General features: G+C 41.4%; 1 protein-coding gene across 2 annotated transcripts in view; it reads right to left on the bottom strand.

Moving 5' to 3' along the window:
* The window catches only part of man1a2 (mannosidase, alpha, class 1A, member 2), a 111603-nt gene that overhangs the window by 69599 nt on the left and 25260 nt on the right, over positions 1–16744 (bottom strand). For both annotated transcript variants that reach the window (XM_084461569.1, XM_084461570.1), the window contains exons 3-4: positions 9482–9740; positions 2561–2657 (exon numbers count right to left, since the gene is read on the bottom strand). In XM_084461569.1, the coding sequence (XP_084317695.1) occupies positions 2561–2657; positions 9482–9740 (356 nt within the window). The remainder of the gene's footprint in view (positions 1–2560; positions 2658–9481; positions 9741–16744) is intronic.

Raw genomic sequence — 16744 nt, 5'->3', positions numbered from 1 at the left:
AATTGGATGGCCTACCTGCCTGGCAACCTACCTACAGTAGGTAGCCCTCGAGAGTACTGTAGTACTATTACCTGCGGGATTAAAACCCACCGGCTGCGGGATTATGGGCAGAAATATGTGTTACTCTACTGAATTTGAACTATTGATATTTGAATCTGAATTGCTCAACTTGAATACTTGCATCAAAAAACTGAATTTGAATCATGCCATTTAAACTTGTATTGTTTAACTTGAATAACTGCATTGAAAAAAAATCTGAATAGCATAATTTGAAATGTAATATCTTAAATTACAAACTGAATGTAATATAATGAAATTGAATTAATTTGCTCTGAAACCATATATTCAGCCCTTACAATTCAAATTCGCTTCATGGTATTGCGAATTCAAAACTTTATTCAGATTCAAAACTTCAGTCTCAATCATCTGGGTCCTTGAGGAAGAGCAATGGAATGCTGATTCACAGAACTCCGTTTTGGCAAATCAGCACCTTTCTCTCCGTCACACTTCATAGAAATGGGCTTCCATAGGCATTAGCTCAACTTGTCGTCACACATGGAATAATCTTTGTCGTCACACATGGAATAATCTTTCCATCATGGATGAGGCTGGACTGCCAAACACAGTAGTATCAGTTGTTTCCCTTTTTTTTTGATGTATATAACGTTACACAAGCGATAGCATAACTGTAGCTGTTACAGTAGGGAGACCTATGCTATCTCGAAAAATACCGCTTGCAGCCTCAAGAGGGAGTAATAATACTACTCATTGACGCTTAGCCTAACGTAGCATGGTGTATAGGCGCAGGTAGAGTCCCACTTTCACTTTATGAAATCAGCAATAATTAGCAATATGGTCTATAATCCATTGGCATGGTCTTAAATATATTTACTAACATTTACTTAATGATTTGTTACTCACTTCTAAATATGTATTAGTCTTTAGATAGGTCCCCCTGATGGAAGACCAGGTAGGGCCAACTGTAGATGGATCAACTATTAACAAATACTTAAGTCATTAGTAAGTAGCAAACGAACCAAACTAATCGCTTGTTCATGATCTATTAACTAGCTAAGTTATAGTTTTAAATCGTTAACCAAACGAAAAGTGCACAGGTTATTAAATGTCCAAAACGAAGTTAAGTAATTCCTTACATCATGCTCCTAGTAGGCCTACTATGGTAAGAATAAGATTGATTTACGAAAGCAGTTTTGTGTTTGTGTAATGATATAACAGGAAGATCAATCTGAAAATAATGACAACTCCCGCACATCCAGCATAGACGGTAGAGATAATCATAGTAGCCGACCCTGGCTCAGGGTATGACTGGCTGCATGCACCGTTTATCTGCGATTCACGCTTGCTTTTAATAGTGACGCACATAGTCACAGATAGCCCTCACAAATAGCACGAAAGTCAACATCCTCACTGCCCATGACGTTTTTCTACTTTAATCAATTGCTGCTGACAATTATATTATTTATTTTTTTATTTTGACCCAGTTAGATTTCAGTTGGTAGCACCCCTAAAAAAAGGTAGTCTGGAACCCTGCAAAGGCAGACAGACTGTCAATTCTAAAAGCTGTTCTGCTAGTGGGAGAATACTCTGCAGAGTGCTAGGCTTCCTCTCCCTGCTCCCCAGCCCTGCTCACAGCCCACCATGCGCCTGCTAACCAGCAGCCACATCCAGACACCATTACTGAGAAACAGGAGAAGCCACTCGGCAGCTTATACCCCAATTATCGGTTCATAAAACATCACAGGGCTTATTATGGGAAATTTGTAAGACAATAGAACATTCTATTTTGACACAAAACATGCACTTGAATTAGAGTGTGCATGGCATTCACACCAATACACTGTCTAAGTAGCTAGTCTGATCTGCTTACCAAGCAGCTGCAGAGCAAAGCACCAAAAACAACCACTACAGATCATGAGAGACTGGGGTTGGCTGGAGTCTACTACGTATGGATGTCACATCCAAGTGAATGGGTATTTCTGTGCTAGTGTGTACAACAGTCCTCCCTACTGCACAGCAAAAGACAGCCTGAACTTACAGCAGTGTTTGGGTTGCCATGTGGGTGGGTAAATTATTACAAGCAGCACTGGTGTAACCCACATGCAGAAGATAATGCAACGTGGTAGAATCAATCTTTTCAGTCTTCAGTAAGAAGCAAGCTACTCTAATGTAAGTGGATGTTGTCTCATATGTGCTGCTGGATAGGCTAATCCCTTAGCTAATTAACTTAACTGAGGCATGCTTTTGCAAGTGAGCTTCACTTCATAGTTTCTGATATGACTGCAACTATTATGCTCCTGAGCCCCCCACCCCCCTGAAAAAACAAAGCCTAACCTTACAACTGTTGAGCTGCCCTTCTAATGCCACAGTCTACTGTATAAGCCACCTTGCTAGACTCAAAACAAATATTATGAGGTTTAGAGGTTGGGCCAGTGATCTTCTACATTCAGGCCAATAGCATCCAATGTAGAGAGTAGTGCATTGTTTGCCTTTGTGTAAAACCCAGTTGGTCGGCAGGAAAAGCTTTTTTTGAGTCACTTACCGAAGATATTAGTGGAATGTCCTTTCTTGGCGAGAGGTTTCAGTTCATTGTGTCCCCAGCCATACTGTCTGTAGCTGTCCCAGGCATGCTTCATCATCTACAACACAAACACAGTACCAGCCTGGTTAAACGCTTGAGTCCAAGCCAGACAACACAAGACTTGAAACAACTCTGACAGTTTAAAGACACATCTGCAGTAACGGTAACTTATAGTAATGGTTACTTACATAACCAGAGCATTTTCAGAAACACAAATACGCCAATAAAATGTGTTTAGTAGACAAGACACGTACTCAGGTGTCAGGTGAAAATGGCTGCAGGCTCTGTTCATTATACGGATTAGCCAGCACATTGATCAATTATATCTTTAAGTGGAGACCAAGTGGCACTAAGCTTTCACATCATGTTTTATTTTACAGTCTGAATATTTGACTCTGTGCTAGACAGATCTTGTGGGTAATATATATGGCTGTATAAGAGATTAACTGGACTTTGTGTGAGCGAGAGAAGATTGTAAATACAGTGAACATGTTGTCCCTCTCTGCATTGATGCATCACCCCATTGGGGCAGATGTATAGTATTAACGGGCTGCTCACGCGCTTCCGTTTGATGCGTGTCCGTCAACGTATGGCGGGAGGCGTGTCTGCTGCACGCAACAACAACCAAATCCCGCCTTGCGATGACGTCTTTCTCCTTCAAGACATCTGATTGGTCGGCAGCTCCAGCAACGCATCTGAACGTTGAACATTTATCAACTTTCGACGCTAGCAACGCAGGCAACGCATCGCACCAGGACAACGGAACCAGAATGCCATTTGGCTGCAGCCATTGAAAGTGAATGGCATCCGTCAATGTTGACGCATCAAATGGAAGCGTGTGAGCAGCCTGTAACATTTTCAAGCGCAGCGTAAACCGCGCCTTGGGCAGTCCACAGAAAGCACGCGCTGTGCATCTTTCAGTTTGCATTTGATGAACCTAGCCTGCGTTTAACACAATGATCGCATCGACCATGTATCTTATTTGCAAGTGCATTGTAGGTTATCCCTGGCATCTATTTATTTTCTAAAGCCAATTGTTTACAAAGCCTTGTAGCCCTGAATGGTGCCAATTGTAATCAGTGAATGTCTGCATTGTGAATGCTCCAGTTTTAATCCACGCTATAATCGTAATTTATGGCATTTGAATAATTTTAGGCCTGACTACTGTACATCAATCTATCTGAGACCAATTTGGTTAATGGACTATGCAACTTCGTAAATATCAGTTGCAAGAATATCGGATTATCAAAAATAGTGAATAATAATTGCCCCCCCAATCTTATTGTGCTGTATTAGCAATGAGAAGCATTGGAACTCGTGTCCTGGGCCCAGTATTTCCAAAAATTTAATCTGGATCAGAATGATCCAGATTTTGTAATCGCTTTTTTTTGCTATACCAGATCATATTGATCTGTTTTCCAGATATGATCATTCTTATCCAGATACCACAAGATCAGGATTACAGAATCTAGATGTGCAGTCTTTGGATAGGCCTCTGTTGGTCAAAGTAATACAGCACAACATTTCATTGACACAGACGTGAGTGTGTAAATCAGCATATTATTCATATTCATTTAGCTGCATTAGTACATAATACACATAGGCCAGAATTGCATAATAATTGCCACCAGCTCAGTGGCCTTGTTTTTAGAGTGTCCGCCCTGAGACTGGGAGGTCGTGAGTTCGATCCCTGGCCGAGTCATACCAAAGACTATCAGCATCAAGGGCTGGAATTGGGGGGCTAAATCACCAAATGATTCCAGAGCGCAGCACCGCTGCTGCTCACCGCTCCCCCAGGGGATGGGTCAAATGCGGAGAACTAATTTCACCACCCTCAGGTCGGTGTGTGACAATCATTGGGACTTTAAAGTTAACTTTAACTTTAGGGCTGGTCATAACCATTTGTCTGGTCTACCCTACAAAGGCAAAAGACCTTAACTTCATTTTTGGTCGAAAATATGGACAAATATCTTGAGTCATATTTACGTTCATATTACATTAAAGGATAGGTTCACTGAATAACACTTCAAGCCCTATTTGTAGAATCCCTAGCATGTTTCTGAGACGTACAGGTTAAAATTTCTCAAATGCCATCACCCCAGACCTAGGGCTGATTTTGGAGTGCGTGCGCATCAAGTTAACATTACAAGTATAGGGCCTCTCGTAATATCGTAAAAAAACAAAAACAATGATAAACATGCATTTCAGACTCAGGAATGGCGTGGTGTAATCTTACCAGGCCCAGGATGCTAGCTCTGTATTGTATCGGAATTCAAGTAATTTATCATCCTTAAATTTGGTTTTCGAAATAGCCTGTGGAAGTTTACATCGTGAAAGAGGGGGTTTGATTATTATATTTGATTTTTGCTGTTGTTTCGACATCCGTATGGCAATTAAATTTACAGGAGAGCATCCATTTGATTGTCCAATCAGCATTCTTAAGAGGAAATACTAGCAGCTACCCTGCCCATTGTTTAGGTGTGATAACAGTGAGAAGCAACTGTTCGCTCTAAAACAACAATGGCAGAGGTTAGCGTAGATTATGTTATGGCATCAGTTACAGGCCTATCTGAATTGGAGAGTATTTCTTCATGGAAAGAAAAGAACCACACTAAAGGCTTTTCTCTGCAGAAAATATGTTTTCGCTCTTCTCTTGACTGGCTTCAGAAAGAATTTGATTTACCTGTGATAGACGGTGATAGATGGTGCATTCAATCACCTGCCAATAGGTCTGGCCTTTTTTTCGTTTTTTGTTTCCAATTATGCTTTCCCAGATGGTTGTGTGAAACGAACCATCTGGCGTGCGTCAGGTTAGTCCTACTATGTGGGTACAAATTACATTTTATAAAATGGATGACGTATCTCTGCAAGGTGTTCTTGTGTGCTACGACTTTTCTTTCACTAATATTCTGCTCAGCATCACTCAGGCAACAATAAAAAATGGTTTAAAAAAAAAAAACGTAAAAAAAAACTGTCAGTCATATCATCCAACACATGCAGACACAATAGAGAACTTGTAAGCAAGTAGAATGATGACATGACCAAAAACACACTATGCAGCTCAGGAGGTAAAGTTATGGACATCCATAGGAGCTGGTGCCGGACCCAAAAAATAAAGTAAGCCAACCTCGAAAAAAGGAAGGTATGTCTGCACACAGCTGCTGCTCCACTGAGATATTTTATTGTGCTCGGTACAACGTTTTCTTCAGGTCAAAAGAAGAAGACACCCCTGTTTTATGAGAAAGTAGCCTGTCTTCATTTTGTCATGTTGTATGCGCAACAATTACCTCGGAAAATAAAAACGTAGGCCTGCAGTACCCGTGCAGTTTTTTGTCATGTACTGTACTTATTCTAGAAAACAAAGCCTATTCTCACAATGAGATCTTCACTTGATCAAACGCATCTGTGTACTGAATTGTTTGTCCTAAGGCCTTGTATTGCAGTGTTGTGATGCGCATATTGTAGTCTATTGTGATAAAATTATGACTACATTTCGGGGTGGGGGGAGGTGAAGATATTAAGTCAAGTTATTCTTTTCCTTTTGTAATTTACAACACCAAAGAATTGTAATTCTGCAAAACATTCTGAAAGTTGTGTAAGCCTAATCATTACTGCAGTGGCATCTGCTCCACACAATGTTGATCATCCCAGCACCTCGATCCGACCCAACTACAGGAAGCATTGCGCATTTTGGGGGTAGGATAAGTAGTGATGAAAATGACCTTTTTAGAGAAATGTTCTTGGTTTAACCTGATCCTGTTAGCTGTTTCTAATTATGATGATTAGCCCCTGAATGTGGCTGTCGGACGGAGTTTCTGTAAGAAACGGTGTCTCCCTTCGCATAGCCAAACATCCCATATGAGATAAAGATGACATTCCATGGTTGGTACATTCTGTGGACAACAGCAATTGTTTTGGTTAGAGATAGAGACCTGGGCGCCGAGGTGGCATAGGTTATCATGACCACACAAAGCCGTTAGCTGCAGGAGAGACAAGACCAGTCCGATCGGGGAAGGGGGGGGTGGAACCCCCCCGAACCATAAGAACCTTGCTCGAGCTTAGATGCTTTGATTTGGGCTAGACAGCCATACAGACAGACCGGCTGAACATCTATAGACTAGATGCCATTGTCTTTTGTATGCTAAACCTTCTATCTTTTGATTGTCGCTCAAATCCCGTGTTGGAGATTAATTTGGAATACATCAGAAAAGGGACACTGGACTGTGTGGTATTTGAGAGAGATTGGTGCCGTCTTTTATTGAAATCAAAACACAACGCAGAGTTGAATAAGGACAATAATAAAAGACAACAAAAGTCAACAGTAGGCTACATGTAGGCTACATCCTCTCCCCCTTCCTGTAAAGCGCACATTGTGTTGCCTCTGTATATGAAACAAGCTATAATGATTTAATTGATCTGACTAATAATAAGTTATTGCAGTGGTATTCCGCTCGATTCCTTTATATCACCATAACACCATTGCAAATTACGTTGTCAAATGCAGCTACAAGCCGCCATCAAGAGGCACAATACTGTAGCTTCGAAAAATCCAGACGTATTGGCGCAAGTTGAATGTTGCTCAGATTTATTGATGGCCTTACACATAATATTTTGCAGATAATAATTTAATAAAACAATATACTGACTTCTAAAGTCACCTTTTGTAATATCTATTCAACACTGTCTGCCACAAAAATGTCTTAATTTAAATATCTTCATTTGGGGTCTTTTTGCAGCAAAAAACTGATATGCGATTAATTGTGAATAATTAATTACAGATCATATCATCAATTAGAATTTTTTTAACTGATTGACAGCCCTAGAATAAACACAAAAATACAATAAGAAATTCTTGTGTTTTTAAGACAAGTCAGTATTTTGTGTGGCCTCCCTTAGAATGCAAAACAGAAGCAATCTCATGTAGCCTAAGGGTGCGTGTCCACCAGGGAGCTGTATTTTAGAGCTGGTGCTGTTTTCTCGTTGTTTACAATGGGTAATGAGCTCTAGGGCGCTATAGAGACGAGAGCTGTGTTCCAAGTGCTTTTTAGCACTACAGCGCCATGAGCTCTAGGCTTTTCTTTTTTTTTTACTTTTTGGGCTAGAGTGCAGGCTGTAAACGGCTGTTCTGACAATGACAATGGTCAGTTTTTGGCAAAACCGCAGAGACAGCGAACGTTAGCACTAGCTAACAATCTTAACTTGACTACTTAATCTGCAGTCTGCAAAAACACGACACTCGTTGCTAGCGTAGCTGTAAAACATCGGTAGGCTAGCCAACTCTAAACTCCAGCTCTAGTGCGCTCTACGCAGCTGTAAGCTTGGTGCCGTTCAGCTACATAGAGCTCGTTGGTGGACACACAGCCTAACTCCTTTGTTCAATTGCTCCCAAATGAGCAAGTAAGCACCTTGCATGGCAGCTGCCGCCATTGCTGTGCGAATGTGTGTGTGAATGGGTGAATGTGAGGCCATTGTAAATAGGGGTGGGAATCACAGGGCAACTCACGATATGATAACCTTATGATATTTTGCCCCTGATACCGATGGTATCACTATAGTGATTCTGCGATAATCACTACATTGTAAGACAATTCATCAATGATATGTCACGGTATCTGTGTTAACTGAAGAAAAATACTACTATAAAGGCAAAAAGCAGGAATTGTTTTTATTCATTCACTGCAGCGCTGTTGTTGGTGGTTGTGGTGAACAATGAAACAAACAGTACATTACATCTTTCTGACTCTTAGCTTAGTGTCTCTATCATTGTACACACACTGACTGCAACTTGTCCATGTGTGCCTGCCATCATTCTAATATATCATAAAAAGTGCCAAAAGACTGAACTTCCCAGAAAGCAGGAATTATGGCTCACAAAAAAAAAAAATTGTGACGTGTATCGGTAATTGCAAGAGGCCAAAATACAATAATTGCCATATCTATATATTTTGTCCCACCCCTAATTGCAAAGCGCTTTGGATAAAAGCGCTTTAAATGCAGTCCATTTACCATGAAAGATGTTTTTGCCAATCAGTCGTTTTCCTGAAGGTATAGCATGATGAATCAAAATCTGTTTATTCCATCATTCCATTGATTTTGACCAGATTGCCTACAGTACACCATTGGCTAAAATGTACTCCCAGACCATGACAGAGCCACCACCGTGCTTCACAGAAGGCTACAGACCGGCATTAATGTACTTTTCACCAACTTCTGACATACTGAATTTCAAATTTGGACTCATCGCTTCAGACTTTCTGCCACTGGTTGTCGCTCCATGTTTTATAGTCTATCGCGTACTTCTGCTTGTTGCCTTCTGCAAGAGTGGTTTCTTACAGTAGCTGCAATACACCCTACAAGACCATTTCTTATAAGACTTCTCAGTCCAAGTGTGTACTTTTGTGCCAGATGCTATGGAAGCACTTCACTGAATTTCCTTCTGTCACTGGTTTGGTGGGCTATTGTTGGCTGACTATAGCTTTGTTGATACAAAACTATGATTATGTCTGTCAAAGTGTGTTAGCTCGGCTATTTCCAAACCTCTCGATTTGGCAACCCAGTATTTAGGTGGGCTAGCTTGCAGAAGCTAGCCCAACATGTGATATTCCCACTATTTCTTTCTTTCTTTCTTATTATTCTCCCCGTTTTTTGTCTCCTTTATAACTTCTTCATACTTTGTGCTAGAAACTTAGTTCAAACTTTAAAATGTTCACGATGTTTAGCATTTTAACGGATGTATTCTGATTTGTAATCTTTTTTATCGTTTTTTTTTTTATTATTTAACTTTTAAAACTATTTTTTGTCCCATTGAAACAGCTTGAAACTACTTTTGGAATGTTCACAGACACTAACAAACACAAAAACTGATGGCCATTCCCGTCCTACCTCTCGGATCTTGTCGCGTTTCTCTTTGACGTCAGGCTCCCCAGGGTCTCCGTCATTGACCCCTACCACCTTGGGCATGGGCACGGGTGGCAGGGGCTTGGGTCCGTCTTTCTTCTTCAGGTCCTCCACCACCTTGGCCTTCTCTGTCTGGATCTCTGCCTGTAACTCCTGGCGGGATTTACGCAGCTTCTCCTTGGCCTCCTGCAGCGCTCGCTCATGGTCCGCCCGGATCTTGTCCCGCAGGCTCTCCTCCTCTTCCCTACAGGGGCACATCCAGGAAGAAAGCAGGTAGTGAGCACAGATGTTACCACACAACAAGAAATGTGGGCAAAAACGGATACAAAGAGGCAGGAAGTGCCAGAGAGAGAATTAGTACAGTATGCTACAGTATAAGTCACCTGGAAAAGGTTGGTGAACAAGAACTGATGCAAAAAGGTTTTTCTGAGGAATGTGTTGTAGTGCTCCCCCCATCTATCCAAACATCTGAAACACATTTCAGGCGAACAAATCTAGATCGCACTCCTGACTGTTGACAGCAACTGATTCAATTAATTCTGTCTTGGGAAAGAGAGGTAAAGTACTGCGTAATAAGCCACATCTTTAATGGATAACTGTCTCCTATACAGTAATTATACCCTGGTTGCACATGCTCCACGAAGGCCTAATGGTGCCATATATGCGAATAGCAAGGGTTTCCCCTCCATATAACCATGTTCAGGTGGTTTGTGATACAAATTACCCTGGCACATGGTTCATTAATATTATTCTATTCCTACAACAGCATAAATCACCCTCTTAAATTCTGAGAAGTCTATTAAGTTGTTTCAACACCTCATTAAGTAACATCTTCATGAGTTTGAGTTGAGTTTTGATGACAGCTTTTGCATACCAGAAGCTTAATTTGATATTTTTGGAAATCATAACAGTGCCATGGTCACAGTGGCCAATGGAAACAAACTCAGGAATGGTCTGTACTACCGTCTACCGTCCGGTTTCACGGTATACCTCGGTGTGAAAAAGTAATGGTTCCAAAATCACTAACATTCCGTTCTGACGGTAAACTCTGATGGTATACGTTCGATAGGGATGAGACGGTATACCATAAAACTGTGAACCGCGATATAAAATGTCTACGGTATTAGAACCGTGACATTCCGTGTTTACGGTATTACGTTTACTGTATTACACAATAATGCGCTGCTGAAACTTCACATTTCAAGTTGCTTGCAACAGTTAATTTTATAATTTAATATAAGCGGAGTTTAATTACAATAGTGTGTGTTTTCCATCATGTGTTGCACTGTAGTTCCTTCAAAGTAAAATACTTGTTTTTTTTGTGCGTGTTGGGGAGGTGAAATGCCGTATACCGTGAAATACCGTAAACCGTACCGTGTAACTAGATACCATACCGTACTGCAAAAATCCATACCGTCTCATAGTTAACGTTCGATAACTTTAAAGTCGGAATTCCAAGTTCGCAGTAATGTTACCAATCCCCCAAAATGTGGTGCAGCAGTGAGTTTGTGTACAATCCGTCACCTGTCAGCTAGCATGTAAAGGTAAAGTAATCCATTACGAGGTGTGCTGAAAGGCTAAACAAAACAATATTATTAGTAGCGCGAGCCTAGCCTCACGGCTCTGGCCTCAAAAACAAAACTCCTCTCCGGTAGCGTTCTTGCCGGGGATTTCAAAATAAATGTCACAGAAAAAATACTGACTGTGCTTGACTGTGAAAACATTCCAGTGGACATCCTCTCACCTTACCACTCCAAACTGATTCCAGGAAAGGAGAACATGCTGACATTTCTGCATCATAACCTCTGAAAGTGAGCAAATGTGTAGAAAGTGAGCATGTCTGCAAAAAATTATTTGAGTGTTGATTACTTTAAAAACATTTTACAAAATTTACATTTTATTCAAAGGCAACACTTTCTCTTTTTTTTGCCCAGTGATACCGTGATATACCATGAGACCGTGGTATTTCTGCCTGAGGTTATCATACTGGCCCATAAATCTCATACTGGCCCATACCTACTCAAGAATGTTTTATTTAATGAATGTAGGCTATTTATTCATTTTCCTGCACCCCCATTTTTCCTCCCTGCTCCAAGATTGGATGAGCTTTGCCTACCGACACTCCCGTGAATAGCTCCACCTACTTTGAGAGGCAAATACGCACCTTAGCCTTGACGATAGCGCCAGTGGTTTCATATTCTGGGCCTACGAGTTACTCTTAGTTACTGCCGGTGTCTGGCCGTGTCAGCCACAGTGAGAATTCACCACTATGTTATCAATACGACAGACTTATCTGCTGTGTGTGTCCTTATATACCCCCTGCTACAACTCACACCCATGCATCATAAACACTACATAAAGCATTGGACAGTGACAGGCCTAGGCGTAGTAAATCTACGCTCCGTGGGCTATAGGCCAAAATAAGTAAACAAAAGCAAGAGGATGAAAGGCAACATTGCTCAAATGTTTTTTTATCAGGGTAATTCCATGAAAATGTCCCCCTCACCATGAGAAAATAAAGTAACACTTTTCATAACAAAATCACTTTAATATGTATCATCAAGGTCTATACTTTGGAGTACAGAATGAATCTGACCAGATTATTTATGAACTTGCACATTTCCCCTCAATACAATCACAATCATAAAAAACTACTTTTTCAATTAACCTAATTGCAAGATTTCTCGGAGGGGCTTAAGGGCCTCATTTTTCACCCACACCGATTCCCCAGCCTCTACTTTGAGGACGAGGGGCTGTTGTAGCAATATGTAAATCAATTGTGTAATTTGAGTTTTTCCTTTAACTGTTGAGCCTGGTTAAAGTGATGCGCTTTTACAGGGCAGTCAATGTCATGTCCGTAAACATTTTGTAGTAAAAGTTGCTATGAAACATGCCTCTGAAATGCAATATTACCCAAACTTTCTGTGCAAAGCTAACTTTCACTGATGTATGTGTGATCATCAAATAGTCGTTCCCACTCTCTTTTTTAATGTTATTTTTGAGCGTTATAGACGTGACAGCGTTACGGATGTGACAATCAAACTAGAGAATCACGAATAGGCCTACACCAAATGGATATGCGTCAAGCACATAATGACAGTCCTGTTCCACATGTTGGCATGAAGCCTCGGCACTGCTAACTGTTATGTCCACTTATTTAAGAAAAATACTGAATTAGACCTCTAGGCTTGACGGTTTGCTGAGAAAGCCTTGTCGAGATCTTTCCCACTGCGTTGTGTATGTCTGTGCACGCGCGTGTCTGTGTGCGTGTGTGTGTGTGTGTGTGTGTGCGCACGGATGCAAAGCATATTTGAGAGTAGCCTAACACTCCTGCTTACCGAAGTGTAGGCTTGTCCGATAAGGTCCTCAATTACCGCAGTAAAGATAGCATGATGTTTGAAATTCGTGATATTCGTTTGACATTCATGGTCAAACACAAGGCCAAATTTGGGGTCCGATTCGCGGCACGATGAAGTTGGCTACTGACTCGCAGTTTCTGATTGGAATTTTCCAGTCCATCTTAAAAATGGCATAACGCCACATTAGACCAAGTACAGATCAAAAACCACACCGCTTAGACCTGTCAAATCTGGACTTGATTATCAAGTAGATTCCAGAGACCCATTAAAACAGTCAGATTTGTGAAACCTTTATCCTTTTAGTGAAAACTGGAAAAATAGCAATTACACTTTTTTTTGTTGGTCTGTAAAAAGTCTTCCTAAAATAACCTCTCAGTATTCGCGGAATGAGATTATATTTTAATTCACACACGGAAGTTCCATATGGGAACATCCATATGCCATTTTCACAGTGAATTGACCGGTCAGCGGGTAGTGCGTCATATGTTTTGATCTGTCCCCAGAGCAGGTTAGCTCGGCAGCATAAGTTACCATGGCGATATAGCATGCTGAAAAGTGATCCACCTTCGTAATACGGATAAACCAGGCTTGAACCTGAAGTTATCACGCTAACCCTATAATTCTGTTTTGTAGTACAGGGCCCAGGTCCAGATCAAAAACCACATCACCTAGACCTGCCAAATCTGGACTAGATTATCAAGTAGACTCCAGAGACCCATTAAAACCCAGGGTCAGGACTTGACAATGGCCTGGAGGTACTGTAGGAAGAAGCTGTTCATTTCACTGTCCTGTAGGCTAGTACCAGTCTTAAACTGAATGTGAGCTGCTACAGGGATTCCAGTGTAGAGAACGGAGTAGTAATTAAAAACAAATTGCCTATAAAGACTGTCATTGAAATCGATGCCTTTTTGGGGGCCATCTTGAAAATCTCAGATGGTTTTCTTAATGTCAAAACTGACATTGAGTCATTTTAGATGTCAACAAAAGTGCTGTGATAGTTTGTTGATTTCCCAAACAAATTCTGTGCATTTCAGACACGTTACATCCATAACGGAGCAATGTCACATCCATAATGCTGTTTTTTTCCTCATAAAATTCAAAATAAAATATCAAATATGTTTAACATTGCTATTTTTATGTTGAGCCAAGACTCCTTCATCATGTGGATATCAAACTCTATGCATTAGACTTAAAAGTTCAGTTTAAAAAAAAAAAAGTATAACTATAGTCTCCAGAAAATGACTGTCATTTCCCGTCACATCCATAACGCACGTCTTTGTCATTTTTTTGTGGCTTAATTTATTTAAAAAAAAATGTTTTGCCCCTCTATTCTCCCCAATGGGTGCTCGGAGAATATCCTTTAAATCTTGTAAGAATTGTACTTTTATTGAGACATATTGCTTGTCATTCCAAATGTCAAATCCATAACACTGGAATTACCCATCATTGTACTGTTATAAATAAAAAACACTGAATAAAAATGATGCAACCTTTCCGCTGCTCCACTTTTGTACACAATAGAGATGACTTTCTAGGACGGTGCAAATTCCTACAGTTACACATAGATGTACCCCATGACATAAGCTGTGTGTGAGGGAAGGAGGCGGTCGAGAGAGGTGTGTGGACTCAGCTGTGGGTACCTAAGAAATCCAGGTTCTAGGCCCTGAGGTGCAGAAACTGAGAAAGAGGCAAGAAGAAAACAAACTGGGTAGAAGGAAGGACTTGGCTGGTGATCCAGTGATAAAAGCCAGCATAAAAAAACCAGTGGGGGAGGCAGAAAGGGGAACGTGAGAGGAAGAAAGGGACAGAAGCAATTGGGGAGAGAAAGAGAGAGATGCAAGAGGGAACTAAAAAGAGGTCAGGTTGAATACTGAGGAACTGGAGACATCATGGCTCACTTCACTCATGAGATGCCCCAGGGGCAGCGGTGAATAGACGTCTGCAGACGTGAACAGACAAGGAAGGGTGGAGGGAGAGGAAGGGTGGAGGAAAGGATTGGGGCGGGGGCGTTCACCTAGCTCAGGAGGCATTTGACTGGACTGGACCCCAAGACAGGAGTCTGAGACTAACCATTTCATTCTGGAGCCAACTTGCCAGCCAAATTATTATCCACTTCATAATCACATGGCGATAAATGCAGTCCTATCTGAGACTAAGGGCGTATTCACATATGTTAGTGCGCACCATTGATGCGCACCAAAAGCAAAAGTGATACATCTCAGCTACTGCGGTTCCCTTTCACACAGCACTTTCTTTACTCTGGTCCAAATGCAGCACCACAAGTCACATGAAAAGGCTCAGTGCTGTCATTGGTCAATATCTTTCTGGGGGCGGGGGCAAGAGCGTCATGAAAAACTCCCGGGAAGAACAAATTTATAATGGTTTATAAGGTAGTTGGGTCGGTCCGAGGTCGCGCGCTTTCACACCATAACTTGTGCGCACAAGAATTCGGTTGAAGCCGCTCCGAGACCACCTCTTCTGGAGGGTCTCAGTGCGGCTGTTTTGGTTCGCACCTGAGTGCGATTGCTGTGTTCACACAGGCCTAAACAAAGGGCTCTCGGGCCCAAAGCTCATTTGGTGCGCACTAACTAGTGTCTGTGTGAATACACCCTTAAACAACAGCTTCCAAGTTGCATAACATTGGCCTCAAAACACACATCCATCATGTCGACATGCGAGTCTGTCAACAGACTTGAACTGATGTGTTTGCACTGAGGTGACGTTTCTGCCTTTAAGTGTGAACCACAAACTGTAAATTATGTTCCAAGTACTCAATGATGAGCTAGACAAGTAGTCATATTATGTATTTAAGTGAATACCCTCACACTAAAAATGCTGTTCAAATGTATATTTATGTGATTTAGCGGCTGATAATGTTCAGTGACTCATGAGTGTTTGTGTGTGAGGCATGGCAGTGTGAAATGACAGCGCATGGTTTCAAGCAACAGCATTGGCTCTAATAGCCGCCACTGCGGCAACAAAGGCCAAAATGATGGCAGAAAACCGATAACGCTGCGCAAATTACATTAAAGCACCCGGTCTAAATATGCACAAAAACAGTCCTATTATAATGGATCCTCCCACAAATCTGCTAAAGCCTTAGCCTTTCCCTCTAGCTCTCTTCCACCCTCCTTCCTCCATCTTTCCTCACTCAATTCTCTTCCTTCAAGTGTGGCGGTGATTTCCGGCAAGGCTTATGATGTCAAACACGAAATTAAGAGCATGTCAACATCTGCCTGACTCGATTATCTTGACAAAGACGTGACCAGGCCCAAGTAATTAGGCCAGCCAAGCAGCTTGTGTCCCCTTCATCAGACCAGAGCAATCACACCACCTCCCTGATTAGAGCGTCCAGTCATGTACAGCCCGGTAATCATTTCCTCTTTCCATTAGCCTTCTGCACTGGAATCTCATCTTCCAAGTTCCAGGACATTTCCTGCTTTGTGTCAGTAGTCAGCCATGGTAACAGCAAAGCTCTTGTGAATCTAGGATGAGACATCAACCATGACAACCTCCACAAGACCAATTGAGGCTAAATGTAGCTATGGTAACAAGTGCACAATAAACATGTCTCCCACGAATGACCATGCTGACACAGATGAAGTTAACTTATGAGCTACCATCTTTATTGGCAAAGCTGAGTAATTTGCAGCTAGAACCAGTGTACAGTAAACAAACACGAATGACACCTCCCCTTTGTGTCAATGAAGTAGAGATAGGACCACAACAATCCCCAATAGTTATTGTTTCTGCAGTGAAGATTCACCATCACATGGATTATCTTGATCTATAAATAGCGTAATTATTATTTGGAACATAGCTGTAAAGGTTTGAAACTCAACCAGTATAGGCCAGTAGCAATAGGCAAGCAAAGCACCAAATAAACAGA

This window comes from Borostomias antarcticus (genome assembly GCF_949987555.1).
Source record: "Borostomias antarcticus genome assembly, chromosome: 2".
NCBI lineage: Eukaryota > Metazoa > Chordata > Actinopteri > Stomiiformes > Stomiidae > Borostomias > Borostomias antarcticus.
Note: the sequence above shows the minus strand (reverse complement) of the source record. Positions and strands in the feature narration are given on the sequence as shown.